General features: G+C 44.3%; 2 protein-coding genes across 4 annotated transcripts in view; one reads left to right on the top strand and one right to left on the bottom strand.

The window, feature by feature from the left end:
- The window catches only part of LOC132403641 (uncharacterized), a 78,533-nt gene that overhangs the window by 10,338 nt on the left and 53,097 nt on the right, over positions 1 to 15,098 (bottom strand). For 2 of the 3 annotated variants that reach the window (XM_059987134.1, XM_059987129.1), the window contains one exon: positions 7,029 to 9,455. The gene's annotated coding sequence lies outside the window, so the exon portion shown is untranslated. Of the gene's footprint in view, positions 1 to 7,028; positions 9,456 to 15,098 lie in introns of those variants that run through there. The other variant, XM_059987130.1, reaches the window with a different exon arrangement.
- The window catches only part of flncb (filamin C, gamma b (actin binding protein 280)), a 63,289-nt gene that overhangs the window by 31,672 nt on the left and 16,519 nt on the right, over positions 1 to 15,098 (top strand). Inside the window, exons 18-31 of the mRNA XM_059987121.1 lie at positions 127 to 296; positions 570 to 687; positions 796 to 1,058; positions 1,555 to 2,152; positions 2,559 to 2,732; positions 4,186 to 4,348; positions 4,697 to 4,857; positions 6,434 to 6,601; positions 6,891 to 7,014; positions 9,746 to 9,902; positions 10,606 to 10,795; positions 11,541 to 11,564; positions 12,173 to 12,420; positions 14,271 to 14,366. Of these exons, the coding sequence (XP_059843104.1) occupies positions 127 to 296; positions 570 to 687; positions 796 to 1,058; positions 1,555 to 2,152; positions 2,559 to 2,732; positions 4,186 to 4,348; positions 4,697 to 4,857; positions 6,434 to 6,601; positions 6,891 to 7,014; positions 9,746 to 9,902; positions 10,606 to 10,795; positions 11,541 to 11,564; positions 12,173 to 12,420; positions 14,271 to 14,366 (2,654 nt within the window). The remainder of the gene's footprint in view (positions 1 to 126; positions 297 to 569; positions 688 to 795; positions 1,059 to 1,554; positions 2,153 to 2,558; positions 2,733 to 4,185; positions 4,349 to 4,696; positions 4,858 to 6,433; positions 6,602 to 6,890; positions 7,015 to 9,745; positions 9,903 to 10,605; positions 10,796 to 11,540; positions 11,565 to 12,172; positions 12,421 to 14,270; positions 14,367 to 15,098) is intronic.

Here is a 15,098-nt window from a genome sequence, read left to right as displayed (position 1 = left end):
CTGTGGAAAAGAGCACAGTCGATGTTTCGGGCTGAGAAACGGGTGAGGGGTGGGATGTCACGCTCCGATGTGTGGAGTTCCTGGATCCATGCTGTACTCATAGCAGATCTCGTGTATTGTTTGCAGGTGTCGAGGTCGGGAAGCCCACCCACTTCACCGTCTACACCAAGGGGGCAGGCAAAGCCACCCTGGACGTACAGTTCGCCGGAGCAGCCAAGGGGGAGGCTGTTCGTGACTTTGAGATCATCGATAACCATGACTACTCCTACACTGTGAAGTACACCGCTGCGCAGCAGGTGGGGGACAGTGTGTGACAGTGGGGGGTGGGGGGAGTGGTTTGGGTGTGGAGCTGGGAGGTTGGTATCTGAACACAGTGGTTATTTGTATCCCGTGGGCTGGGGTGGTTGTGTACTGTGTCAGATTAGGTTGGGTGCTCGTGTTCTGTGATGAGTACCTGGGTTTGGTGAGTTAAACTTGGTGGACCATCACTTGGATTTATTTTTTTGGAGCCTCGTGTGCACTGATCTGAAGTTTACTGATGTGCTCTTTCAACAATCCATTGATTGCAGGGTAACATGTTGGTGACGGTAACCTATGGTGGCGACCAGGTTCCAAAGAGTCCATTCACGGTTAATGTGGCTCCACCTCTTGACATGAATAAGGTCAAAGTTCAGGGACTGAACAACAGTAAGGATGTTAACCCTTTTGTAAATATCTTGATGGCAATGCCTTGAAACTACCTTGCATCGGTTGGGCTACTCACCTAAACACAACCTGGTGTTCTTTTTGCTGCAGAGGTTGACGTGGGGAAGGATCAGGAATTCAGTGTCAACACGCGAGGCGCAGGGGGACAGGGGAAGGTTGATGTTAAGATCACGTCTCCATCCCGCCGCCCCATCCCGTGCAAGGTGGAGACAGGACCCACCAGTGACGTTTACTCAGTTAAGTATATGCCACCTGAGGAGGGACCATACAAGGTGGATGTCGGCTACGATGGACATCCAGTTCCTGGAAGCCCTTTCACCGTGGAAGGAGTCATGCCTCCTGACCCCACCAAGGTGAGTCCACTGATGCAGATGATGGTAGATCCCTTTTTCACAGTGGCTTACTGACGGCCAAGGGGTGGATGGTTACCTTGTATAGTCATGGAACACAGAATGTCTTCTGCCCTTGTCCCTGTCCCACCAAACTCCAGATTATCAGTTTGGTTGACACTAGTATTTCTATTCATTGTAATGTGGAAATAATAACACACTTTTTCTGTAGATAGGGCCACTCTGCCTTCCCTCCCCAGAGAGTGGATCTATCCATCATTCATCCTCTGTCCACATCACAAAGACATAATAATCTTGTAGGAACTTGTCGTGCTATGAAATAGTTTTCTTGTGTTATGACTTCCATCTACATAGCCAAGAGTACTTGATAGGCTGTGACACGGAGCCTGGGCAGTATTTTAAGAGAACTTACTGCTGAGATTGCAGTTTGACGTTTGCTGTGAGCCACACGATTAAGTGACTTTGTAGGCTATAATGAGGAACTTTGGTTGCATTTCAGGTTCGTGCCTATGGACCAGGTCTGAAGGGAGGTGTGGTTGGAAAACCAGCTCCCTTTGCCATCGACACCAAGGGTGCTGGGACTGGTGGTCTTGGGTTGACTGTGGAAGGTCCATGTGAAGCTAAAATTGAGTGCCAGGATAATGGCGACGGCTCCTGCTCTGTCTCGTACCTTCCAACAGAGCCAGGTGAATATACAGTCAACATCCTATTTGCAGAGGCCCATATCCCAGGGTCCCCCTTCAAGGCAGACATCAAACCGGTCTTCGACCCAAGCAAGGTCACGGCCAGTGGACCAGGGCTGGAGCGGGGCAAGGTTGGCGAGGCAGGAACGTTCACTGTGGATTGCTCCAAGGCTGGGGAAGCTGATCTGACGATCGAGATCATCTCTGAGACTGGCGTCAAGGCCGAGGTACACATTCAGAACAACAGCGACGGGACCTATACCATCACCTACATCCCGCCGTTCCATGGCATGTACACCATCACCATCAAATATGGCGGGCATGCAGTACCCAAGTTCCCAGCTCGTGTCCGGGTCGATCCAGCTATTGATACGGCGGCGGTGAAGGTGTTTGGACCAGGAATAGAACCTCGTGGTAAGGGGACAGTCTATATGAGCACCTATTGTCACAACTCCCACTGGGAGAACCGGATCTCTGATCCACCACGATGGAACAGCCGTGCCATTAAATCATTTTCAGAACTGCTTTTAGTGTAATTTCCAAAACTGCACCTCTGGTGGGTGGCGTGGTGGGGGGGGGTCGACAAGGCAGGAGGAATGTTAGTGAATTTAAGGAGGTGGTTGGAGTGGGGAGCTGCCTGGGAAATGACAGTCTTCTGGTGGGGTGCTGACCTGTCTGTGGGAGAGCCTCTAACTAATCAAACAAAACAATCTCTACTGGGGTTGATTGTGGGACTACTTTTGGTGCAAATATTCAGAGCAACAGGATCGCTGTTGTGACGGGTAAATTAAAATCTAATCCCATTTCAACTTGTGTTCAGGGGTGCTCCGAGAGGTCACTACCGAGTTTACTGTGGACTGCCGAGCTATTAATAAAACTGGTGGGAACCATGTCAAGATTCGTATAGTTAATCCTTCTGGGGCCATGACTGACAGTTACATCAAGGACAAAGGTGATGGGACCTACCATGTGGAATATACAGCCTATGAAGATGGTGAGTAATATGTCTCCTCTTTTTAAAGTTAACTTAAAATCCTTAAGGTTTTAAAGCATTTGATGACTCTGGGCTTGTACTGAACCTACTGAATATTTAAAGGCCCATCTAGAGTGGATGTGGAGAGTATTTTTCTGGAAATGAGAGTGTAGGAGAGAACATCCTCAGAATAAAAGAAGGCCCCTTTTGAACAGAGATTAGGAGGAATTTCTTAGCCAGAGGAGGTGAATCTGTGGAATTCGTTACAATAGACGTCTATGGAGGCCAAGGAGAATAGAGCTGAGAAGGAAAACAAATCAGCCATGATCGAATGGTGGTGCAGATTTGATGGGCTGAATGATTTAATTCTGCTGATTGTGATTAGCACAGTGCTGTTACAGCTTGGAACATCATAAGTTTTGGAGTTCAATTCCAGAGTCTGTGGAATGCATGGGTTTTCCCCAAGTGCTTCAGTTTCTTCTCCCAGTCCAAAGATGAAGGTTAACCGGGAAGGTTAATTGGTGATAAGGTTGGCGTTAAATCGGGGTGATTGGGGGTTGCTGGCACGGTGTGCTCGAAGAGCCTATTCCACACTGTATATTTAAATAAATTACTTGGAGACGATCATCTTTGAATGTGATTAATCATGCCTTGCAATGGATTCTCTTTCCACAATTTTGTTCACATTTCTCTCTGATCTTGATGCTTCTGTTGGAGCAGTGATAGTTGCTGAAGGTTCCCCATACAATGTGTGCCTTTGGGCTGTGAAGCAAGAAGCTATTGTCTGATCGATTTTAAAAACTGTAAAGCATGAACAAAGGAGGAATCAAAATTAGCTCGCTTTCCTCCTTTGTTCATGCTAAACTATGTAAGATTAAAAAGGATGTCAGCTTGCAATTTGGTATTGGCCTGTTTTCTCTCTTACTGACCAATGTTTTGTCTCCATTTTGAACACACAATGTAAAGATTAGATACCAGTGAAGAATGTTTCCCCCCCCTTACACACCTGCTGTCTCTATTTTTAAGTTGTGTGTGTCTAGGCTAAAGTTTGCTAGAGATAAAAAGGGGTCGTGAAGATTATAAAAAGCAGCAATCTCTTTGTGCAAGTGGGAATCTTCTCTTAGGCTGGGTCATGATAAGTGCTAAGAGCTAGAGGTAAAGATAAGGACATCAGGAGAGATAGAGATGGGAAACGCTGTTGGTCACTTGTGTTTCCCTCTGGTAGTATATTGTGTGGCGTGGATAAGTATTATCTTGTCTCTTATGATATAATTTTAATACATATAAAGTGCCACCTTTGTTTGCGAATACCTCGCTGCTGAATCATCAAAGAAACAAGAATGAAACATGTTGCTTTTTACAAGGAAAAGTATCTGTTTATGGCAGTTTTGAGATAGGATGCATTTTGCTGTCAGCCTGCTATTGCTGATCTGTGCTTTTATAGTTTAACTTTCCATGTTGCTGACTCTTTCAGGAATGCACATGATTGAAGTGCTCTATGATGATGTACCAATCCCCAAGAGTCCATTCAGGGTTGGAGTCACTGAGGGCTGTGACCCCAGCCGTGTCCGGGCATATGGGCCTGGCCTGGAAGGAGGTCTAGTCAACAAACCAAACCGGTTCACAGTGGAAACCAGGTGAGCTGCAGCCTTAGCAGTGGCTGATGATTAGGTATACACTGGATCACTCGTTTGACCTCTTCCTCAGTCCATGCAGACTCTTCTCTAACCACTGAATTATCAGAAAGATAAATCTGGTGAATGTTCCTTTTTGCCTTTCCCTTCTCTCCAATCACTGAGCCCTGGCCGTGATCTGGAGGTCTCCCGTAGTGTGGGTGGGTGGTGGGTGAGCAGGTAGATGAAACAAAACACATTTGATTGGCTTTAGGCATAACGTCTCGTGTAAACCGCAGCAAATACTGATCTTGGCCTGACACATTCTGTATTTCTCTCTCCCTCTTTCCTACCCACCCCCCCCGCCCCCAGGGGTGCAGGCACTGGAGGCCTGGGACTAGCCATTGAGGGCCCATCTGAGGCGAAAATGTCCTGTAAGGATAACAAGGATGGCAGCTGCAGTGTTGAATATATCCCCTTCACTCCTGGAGACTACGATGTCAACATAACCTTTGGGGGGCACCCCATTCCAGGTGAGCTCAGCCCAGCTAACCACTAACTTTCCTTGTTTTACTGACAGCTGATGTCTTGTGAGCGGAGTCTCAGAGTGGTGAGGGAACAAGACTATGAGATGGTTCTCTCTCTCTCTCTCGCTCGCTCCCCTTTATCTCTCTCTCTCTCTCTCTCTCTCTCTCTCTCGCTCCCCTTTACCTCTCGCATTCTCTCTCTCTCTCTCTCTCTCTCACTCCCCTTTACCTCTCTGCAGCAAAATCATTGCTCCTATTTAGCCAGTGAGTGTTTGGCCATGTGGCCATTCCCAACTTTTCCAATGTATAATGAGTTAATTGCTGATTGTCCATAATCTACTCTTCCATTTTCCTGCTTTTTTCTCAAATGCCAGATTCCTATAAATGTTCAAAGGTCCACTAAAGTCTGCTACAAATCTACTCTGAACTTGCATCCACATCCTTCTGCGAGTAGAAGATTCCAAAGTTTTGCAATTCTTTTGGGGAGAGAGTATGAAAACCTTCCTGTACCCATTCTAAATGGTTCCCATCTTAAATTAGTTTATTATTGTCCCATGTACAAAGATACAGTGAAAGGCTTCCATATGGTTTATAAAGATCAAATCGTTATACAGTGCATTGATCTAGAATAAGGTAAAAGAAAAGCAATAAAAAATAGTGTGAAAGCTACCAAAAGCATGCAGTGCATGTAAACGATAAAGTGCAGGATCAGAACAAGGTACACTGTGGCACCTTATCATACAAGGGGTCTGTCTGTACAGGAGTCTGAATAACAGTGGGATAGAAGCTGTCCTTGGGCATGGTGAAGCGTGCTTTCAGGCTTTTATATTTTCTGCCTGATAGGAGCAAAAGATTGTCCAGGGTGAGTGGGGTCTTTGATTATGCTGGCTGCTTTGCTGAGGCAGTGAGTAGCTAGACAGTCCATAGAGGGAAGGTTGGTTCCTGTGAAATACTGACCTGTGTCTTGTGGTCTCATGCAGAGCAGTTGCCTCTATACATCGAGTTGACACCAATAATTGGCTCTCCAATCAGGCAGAAGGGTGCCTGGCCCCTTCCTTTTGTGCCCGGTATCTTCAGTTAATTATTCTAAGTTTTGGAAACAATACATGTATCCAACCTGTTTTCTCCATTTAGGACAGACTTGTCCTGAATCAATTGACAGGTACAGAAAGCTTAAACCGGTTGCTTCACAGTTTAATTGAAGTTGTTGGTATAAAACAATGTCACGGGATTGTGTATCTGAATCCCATAGAACCATGTGCCCATTAGACTGGTTCTTCTTCTTGGCTCACCACCCATCCTGGGACAAGAGCTGCAGACAGCAGCTCAGCAGAGTCCTCTCTCCTGGTCCAGTCTTACAAATTGATCCCAGGTGTAGCCCATATCCGATGTTCCTTCTTTTTCCAGGGATGTGGTCATTGGAGCTTCTGTTGGTGTTTCTGTAGCTCTGGATTTTTAATAGGATGGGATTGCTAGCCCTATATCCATCCCTCCTCCTTTTGCCGCCAGGCTTGGGAGCTCGTTAGCGTGTAAATTGCGGGGAAGTCCAGGCGGCAGGCTGACACCTGTTTTATGTTGATAGGAAGTCCTTTCCGTGTGCCTGTGAAGGAGTTGGTTGATCCAAGCAAGGTGAAGTGCATGGGCCCTGGACTGGGCACTGGTGTGCGGGCACTCGTACCACAGACCTTTACTGTCGACTGCAGCAAAGCTGGACTCGCACCACTCGAAGTGCTGGTCCTCCGGCCCACAGGTAAGTCTTGGCTTCATGCTTTCCAGCTTGTACTGGAAAACCTAAAGAATTGGGGAGGCTGAGCAGTCTGGGTGGATGTGGGGCAAGCTTCTGAATAGAAAGGGCTAGGATACCTGGTCTGAGATGGGTATTTTTTTTCTGGGAAGGAATATGTGTTTGCTATGGTGACAGTGTTGCTCAGTGTTTGGGTGGTAGTGGGGGATAGGTAGGAATAGAGAACTAATTCTGAGAGAGACGACTGAAAGAAGGCTGTCGTTGGGTGAACTGTGACCCTCTTTGTACTGTCCAGGTGTATCGGAGCCAACAAAAGTCATTGATAAGGGAGATGGAACACACACTGTTCATTACACCCCAACCACAGATGGCCCCTTCACTGTCTCCGTTAAATATGCAGACCAGGAGGTTCCACGCAGGTAAGTGTCAGCTATTGTTTCTCTCCATGTTACTGGAGAATCTAGAAAAGTTTAAGGGGTGCTCAGATTTTGAAGGGTTTTAATAGAATGCACAGTGCAGATTTAGAAAATGAATATAGAGCCAGAGGAAATAAAATTTATTTGCAGGAAGTTGTGATCAGGACTGCTCTGAAGTAGATTCAATAATGCTTTTTTTTAAAAAAAGGGGGTTGAATAGATATTTGAAGGTGGGGAATGTGTAGGATATTGAGGAAAGAGCAAGGAAGAGGGATTAATTGTAGCCATGCCATTGCTACCAATGGCTCAATTGACCAGATGTGATCCATTTGTGTTGAATCATTTTGAAATTCAGAGCACTTGATGTGTTGGCATTATACTTGATAGGCTATATCTCTGACCATTTCACTTGTAGTCTGTTGCTATTTTGTAATATTTTATTTTTTAACCTCTGTCATCTGCAAACTTTGGAGTGATTTTTGTATTTAGATCAAAAAAGGTTATTGAACCCATCTTATGCTCCAGACAAACTACAATTCAACCTCCTTTCCTCCCATTAAACCCTAGTGACATATCCTTCCTATTCTTTGTCACATTTACTTGTGTGTATATGTTCTGCTTGTACCAGGTTCCACACTAAATCTTGTATGGGGAAAGAACTTTCATAAACATTAATATATCCATGCTAGAAATATCTTCTCCATGAACTAAATGTAGTGAATCTCAGGGTTGTGTATGGTGACGTATACGTACTTTGGTATTAAAGTTACTTTGAATGCACATTGAATTGCAGTTCTGAAATTTGGTTGTGTAATCTAATAAGATTTTTTTTTCTTCTCTATAACCTTAATCTAGACTTTTTAAAATTTTGAATTCCAGCCATTTAATCTTTCCTACAAGATATGATCTTGCAATTTGTTACTGTTTTGTAATTTTTGTTTTCGTTTGCTCCTTCTCTATGCAGAACAGAAGGGCAATTCTCAAGATCAGCCCTACGTAAATTTAGTAACCATTTTCAATTCTCTCCATCTCTAGAAATTTATGGCACTCCTGTGCTTCAATTATTTTTGTGATCTTAACTGGGGTTGGTACTGTGATATGTGAATTTGGACCCCAGACACTTGCTTCTCTATCTTCATGAAGTACCTTTTTTTAGTATTGCTCCTGTCAATGCACCATCACAACTTTGCATTTCCTACATTAATATATCAAAAAGGGCAAAAGAACTGCTGGTTCGGCAGTCTGGGGTACCCATGCAGGCAGGTTTCAATTATACCAGTGCCTAAGGAGAATGTGGTAACCTGACTCAATGACTATCATCCAGTAACACTTGCATCCACTGTGAAGTGTTTAGAGAGGTTGGTGATGAAACATATCAACTCCTGCCTGAGAAGCAACTTGGATATGCTCCAATTTGCCTGCCGCATAGCAGGTCAACAGCAGATGTAATTTCATTGACTCTTCACTCAACCCTGGAGTATCTGGATGGCAAAGATGGATACATTAGGATGTTCCATTTCGACTACAGCTTGGCATTCAATACTATCATCCCCTCAAAACTAATCAATAAGCTTCAAGACCTTGGCCTCAATCCCTCTGTGCAATTGGATCCTTGATTTTTCCAGTCCATTCAGATTGGCAACAACATCTCCACGACCTTCATCAGCACAAGTGCACTGCAAGTCTGTGTGCCTGTCTCCCTGCTCTACTCACTTTACACCTTACACTTGTGACTGTGTGGCTAAGCACAGCTCCAATGCCATACTTAAATTTGTAGATAACATCTCTGTCATAGACCAAATCAAAGGTGGTGACGAACAAATCAGCATATAGGAGGGAGATTAAAAATCTAGCCGAGTGATGCAACAACATCCTCGAATTCAATGATCAACTCCTTGGTCTTGCTAACATTGAGTAAAAGAGGAGGAAACTGGAAGTTCATCAGCCAGTCCTCCTAGGGAGATTAGAGGTTGCATCATGGTAACACCAATACCCTTGAATGGAAAATCCTACAAAAAGTACTGGATATGGCCTAGTCTGTCACGAGTAACTTCTGCCCCATCATTGAGCACACCTACTTGGAGTGCTGTCGCAGGGAAGCCACATCCATCATCAAGGACCTCCACACCCAGGACATGCTCTCTTCTCGCCGCTGCCATCAGGAAGAAGGTAAAGGAGCCACAGGACTCTCAGCACTAGGTTCAGGAACAGTGAGTACCCCTTAACCATCGGGCTTTTGAACCAGTGGGGATCATTTCAGTTGACCCATCATTAAGATGTTCCCACAACCTTTGGACTCACTTTCAAGGACTGCTTCATCTTGTGTTCTTGATTATTTATTTCTTTTTTTGTATTTGCCCAGTGTGTTGTCTTTTTGGTTGCTTGCACGCTTGTTATCCTGTTGGGTGTGGTCTTTCTTTGGTTCTTGAATTTATTGAGTATGCCTGCAAGAAAACAAATCTCAGTAAATGTGTGTGTATGTACTTTTGAACTGCTTGCATCCAGGGCAGCTACTGCATTAGCCCACAGAAGTTAATATTCCAAAAAGTTTAAATGGTACTTAATCAAACATGCTTTCCTGAAGTCGAAGTACCGTATACAATACCATCTGCACAATTCTTTTCATCTCTCTGCTGTTTCCCCTGTAATGCAAGGGAGCCATGCTGGCTTTCAATATTAAAAGCCACTTTCCCAGGAGGCAATTAACTTGTGTTCATTTTTCTTCCCCTCCCAGTCCTTTCAAGATCAAGGTTCTGCCAACTCATGATGCCAGCAAGGTGCGAGCAAGTGGGCCAGGACTGAATGCCTCTGGAGTGCCAGCTAGTCTCCCTGTCGAGTTCACTATTGATGCCAGGGATGCTGGTGAAGGGCTGCTCACCGTCCAGATCATTGTAAGTCTGGGGGATATCTTAAACTATCTCGGTGAACATGCGGTATGATCAAGGCCAGGAAGCTTGCATTCTGTGCACAGTTGTTTTCAACGAGCCATTGACTGATTTGAACTTCTGTTAATTGATGCACAAATGACATTGCTTTGGTCCAGGCTTTGATAATTTCTGAAAGAAGGTTGTGGCTTGGAACAGCACAAAACTCCAGTGACCTTCCCCCCCTTCCAGGCTCTTTCTGTGGCTCTGTTGTTCCTGATCCTTGACAGATCTCTGAAGTGAAATGGAATGTGGCTGCATTCCTGAATTTTAGCACAACCTGCACTTCCTGAACAAATACTTGAGGGAACGTTCAATCCTGATGAAGGGTTTCAACCCAAAACGTCGACCGTTCATTCCTCTCTGCCCGACCTGTGAACTTCCTCCAGCATTTTGTTCGTTCCACTGGATTCTCAGCATCTACAGAATCTCTTGTGTTTATGAGAGAATGTTTAGCAGAAGCTTCAGCTTGTGACCTTCTGTCAGTGCTTCAACCAAACGATTTATAGAATAATAAGCACTCAGATCGAATATTTATCCTCTGAAATCTGTTGCTCATATGTAGAGATGAAGTTTGCTTTTGCTGTAGGGGTGAGTGTGGGCAGTGTATGTGGGAGGGCTGAGGCCCCAGTCCTCTAGTTTGATATTGGTATATTGATTGTCCCTTTAGGACCCAGAAGGCAAACCAAAGAAAGCTAACATCCGTGATAATGGAGATGGAACATACACTGTGTCTTATGTCCCTGATATGACTGGCCACTACACCATTACTATCAAATATGGAGGAGATGAAATCCCCTATTCGCCATATCGAATCCATGCCATTCCATCTGGAGATGCCAGCAAGTGTCTGGTAACAGGTACAGTCAGCGGTTCTGTCCATCTAATTGTCTGAGCAGGGAGAAGTTGAAGTAAATAAATGGCCAGCTTCCCCTAAGCCACTGCAGGCGGCTCCTCTGGGAACGAGACTCTGATCCTGCAACTGGCTACAGCGACTGTGTGGAAATTTGAGAAAGGAGGTGAAGGTGGATCCCTGGAGACCTCAGACTTGGCCCTTAGAGATGTGGGCTAGGGGTTGGTGCAGAGGCAGGAAGTCCTGGGACTGAATTTGGTGGGTGGTGTGGTATGGGTTCATCAGATGCTCCTGTTCTCATTATGCCCCAGGGATTTCATTGCCAGTAAGGACTCTAGTCACTCTGGGACTGTAAACACATGAAGTTGCCACCATTATCAAGGCATTACCAAGCTCTTACCAATGGTTTGGGATACAGATCCCTGGGGATATCACCTGGTGGATCTCACATGTTTGTCTACTATTTTCTGACCAATTGAAATTTGGGAATTTGATTGGGGATGGCTAAGGATTGAGGGTCCCAGCCATGGAGTAACTTTGCTCATTAGTGTGAGCAGTTTTTTTCTGGGGGGGGGACCCTGCAATATGTGGGTGCCAGCCCGTGTCCCAGCAGCTGCATGAACTGATGCCACAAGAATCCAGGGATTTATTTCAACCTCTCCTGCGTGTCTTTGTGTTTCTTGCTAACGTCGATTAATCTGTGTTCTGAGTTTATGGGTGACAGTTTCTAACCGGCTGCTCTCCCCCCACAGTGTCCATCGGCGGCCATGGACTAGGTGAGTGAACATCCTCCAAACTCAAACTCAGTTCTTCAGCCTCTGTAAACCAGGAACTGCCAAACCCCACCACTCACCTCACCAGTCAGTCATCTGCAGCAAGAACCCTGGCTGATTTATTTTTCCCCCATCTAATCAGAGTTAATGGAACATCGTAGCTGGACTCTGAACCCCAGCTGACTTTTATTTTCAGTCCCCAGAACCAGGGATCACTGTGGCCTTGCTGTTGTTTTGGTTGAGGTGACAAGGCAAATGTGACCAAGCCTCAAAGATTTGTTTCAGTTTGACTATCTATTAGGCCAGTCCTGTCCATACCACCACCACTACTACTACTCAACGCCACCTCTCTGATCCTGCTCCACTGCCCTTCCAGGAGTATCTTCTAGTTCTATTGAATGTGTTGTGTTGGGAGATGGAGCTGCTCCTGGTGCTGCTGTCTATCTCAACCTGGTCTGCAGGCTGTTCTAATGCTCACTGCCAACTCTGTGGGTCCTAACCGGTGATGGAGTCCCGCCCCACAAAAGCAACATGTCGGTAACTTGTCACCGCGTGTAGAACTTGGGCTGAGTGGCACCCTCCATTAACTGTCGCACCCAATCCATTTCCAGGGGCCGGACTTGGTCCAACCATCCAGATTGGCCAGGAGACGGTCATAACCGTGGATGCCAAGGCAGCTGGCAAAGGGAAGGTCACATGCAAGGTGTCGACCCCTGATGGAGCGGAGTTGGATGTTGATGTGGTTGAAAATCAAGACGGAACATTTGACATTTATTACACTGCACCAGAACCAGGCAAATATGTCATTACCATCCGCTTTGGCGGTGAACTTGTCCCCAACAGCCCATTCCATGTGGTGGTAAGTAAAGCCAACCAAGTAGCATCAATTATATTAGCATCCATTACCCTCATGATTAAATGTAAGCATGAAGTGATGTGATATTACCCACTGTAGAAATTGAAAATGGGTCCAGAAGTGCATATGGCTGTGTCTGCAAATGCTATTTGGAAGCAGAATAAACTTGGGGACCAAACAAATTTGAGAGAACTCTATTTATTATAGGTACAGGCAGCAAGTATTAAAGAAAATATATTTCACTAAACCTTTTCATTTAAAAAAAAATTGGGACTTAATGATTGTGGTAGTTAATTTCAAACCTTTTAGGAAGGTTAGTTTAAAAACCTTGCAAAGGATTTACAAGAGAATGGTATCAAGGTTGAGGGACTTCAGATATATGGAAATATTAGAAAAACTCAATTGTAATTTCTGGGCAGAAAAAGTTAAGAGAGTTTGGTAGAAGTTCTGAATGTTCTGGATACATGAGAAATGAGGAAAACTTCCCTTCGGCTGGATTGTTGATAATCAGAACAGTCAGATACTAAGGCAAGATTCCAATGAAAATTTTATTTCAGTGTGGTGTTATGAATCTGCTTCAACTATTTTAAAAAGCAAACTCTACTAGCATTTGGACAGGAATTGAATGTAATTTTTAAGGGGAATTATCAGTGATGGGGAAAGTTTTTAACAGCTCTTTAGTGGATCCTGCAACCATATCCCAACTAACTTCTATCATCTTTCTACAATGTGATGTATCTTTTAAGATCATCATTTTTATAAGTATCAGGTTTATTGTCACTGTTTTATATTGCAAAGGTAGTGCAGTGAAAAGACATTTTGACTAACATCTGATCCAGAGGAGGAATGTAATGTGTAAAGCTTTTGAATTCCTTGGTTTATGGGCCTAAGATAGGGATATTGCTTGAGCAGAGGCCCAAATGGGGAGTCGAACCCTGCTGCAGGTGTGAAAAGGAGTCTGAAGTCAGACTGGCTATGTATGAGAAGAGGGGTAGGAGGAGGATTCTTTTTTTCAATTTAATGTCCCTTTCTCTTGAACTTTGCCATTAGCTAGAATAGTTTTTCATCATCCACCAAATCAAATTCTTTAACTAACTTAAACATCTCTAATAATAACCCCTTAATCACCTGTATTTCAGTGAATTCAACTTTTCTTTGGACTTCTGCTCCAAAGCAATGTATAAGCTTTTTTTTCTTGGGTGGTGCGTCCAGAACGGAATTTGGTACTGCTGCTAGAGTCTGACCAGTCTGTTTAGCTGTAATGTAGCATAGTTTTGTGTGTTCTGGTCCTCCCAAGATAATGGGCGTATATTCCATCAGCCCTAGCTCAGTGATTTGGGACCCATTCAATACCAGATCCTTTAAATTTGATCGGTGTTACAGGCTATGAAACAACAATCTCAACACCTAGATTCCGTGTGTGGAATGCAGAGTTTAAAACTGGAAGTGGAAAACCCTAGATGCATGTAAGGTGAAGAAAAGCTGGAATGAGTGGAGAACAAGTTATCTGTAGCGTATGGCCTCTGTCCTTGTATGGATCTCTGTGCCTCAGTGTTTATTTAAGTCCAGCTGAATGGGTGTTTCTTTCATGCACCATCCTGTGCTCAAAACTCCCCAGACCATTACAAAATGGACATATCACCTGAACATCAAAATGGAAGGAATAGTTTTGAAGAATGCTGGCTTACAGAGCCACAAATGACTTGGGGAAATCAAGTCTCTTAGTTTGTTTCATTGCTGCTATGTTTCCCCTAACCTGAACACCTGTGCTCTTTAGATGATTTTTTTCTTTCAGATACAAGTTTTGGGAATTGTGTTGGACTTGTTTAACTTCTAGCTTACTCCAATCATAGGCTTGCGATGCCATCCCTATCATTGAGGAGCCCTGTGATACCCTGCAGCTGCACCAGCCCTACGTGCCTTGCCGTGCTGGCTATCCACCACACTGGGTATAAGATTCAACCACCAACTATTCTCTTCAAGCAGGACTTCCATTCTATCCTTCTGCTCTGTCCCCACAATGTTATTTCTAATACCTTACTCTTTCCTCTTATTAGTCAGTTCATTGTTTTTTAATAGTCTGGCTTACTTTCATGCTCTTGATCTGCCAGTCGCTTCCTTTTTCTTGAATCTTATAGTTTCTAGCTGCAGACTGGAGTACGCCTTATCTTTTCGCTCCAGTAATGGTCATGTCTGATGTTTAGTCTTTTACTGTTGCTGGTTCTCTTCCTCTTTATTATGAAGCTTATTAAATCAAGTAAATCTCTAAACATATTTTCTGTCCGCTGTGAACATTTGGACAATTATCTGAATGAAGCTTGGTCATGTTGTTGGTGAGTTTCCCTACTTGGCAATTTGTATATGATCAGGATAATCATCAGAAATCATTTGGTTAAAAACACAAAAATATACCATTCACGTGAAAGGGAGAGATGCCATTCAGCACCTGCGACTTAATTTAAACCAGAGAGGTCTGGGCACCTCCACCAGCTTCTACCTTTTATATCTGGCTCAAATCTGAGATGCTTCATTGGTTTTTAAACAACTCCAAGGGGAAAGTATTGTACAGATTTATCAATGGAACAGAGCATGCTCTGTTTGGCTGCCTGAAGTACCGAGTAAATTCAGAGTGTAATTACAAGGATCGGTTTGAATTCCTCAGAGAAACACTCTGTCTACAC

The sequence above is a fragment of the Hypanus sabinus genome, chromosome 13, assembly GCF_030144855.1.
Source record: "Hypanus sabinus isolate sHypSab1 chromosome 13, sHypSab1.hap1, whole genome shotgun sequence".
Classification (NCBI taxonomy): domain Eukaryota; kingdom Metazoa; phylum Chordata; class Chondrichthyes; order Myliobatiformes; family Dasyatidae; genus Hypanus; species Hypanus sabinus.
Note: the sequence above shows the minus strand (reverse complement) of the source record. Positions and strands in the feature narration are given on the sequence as shown.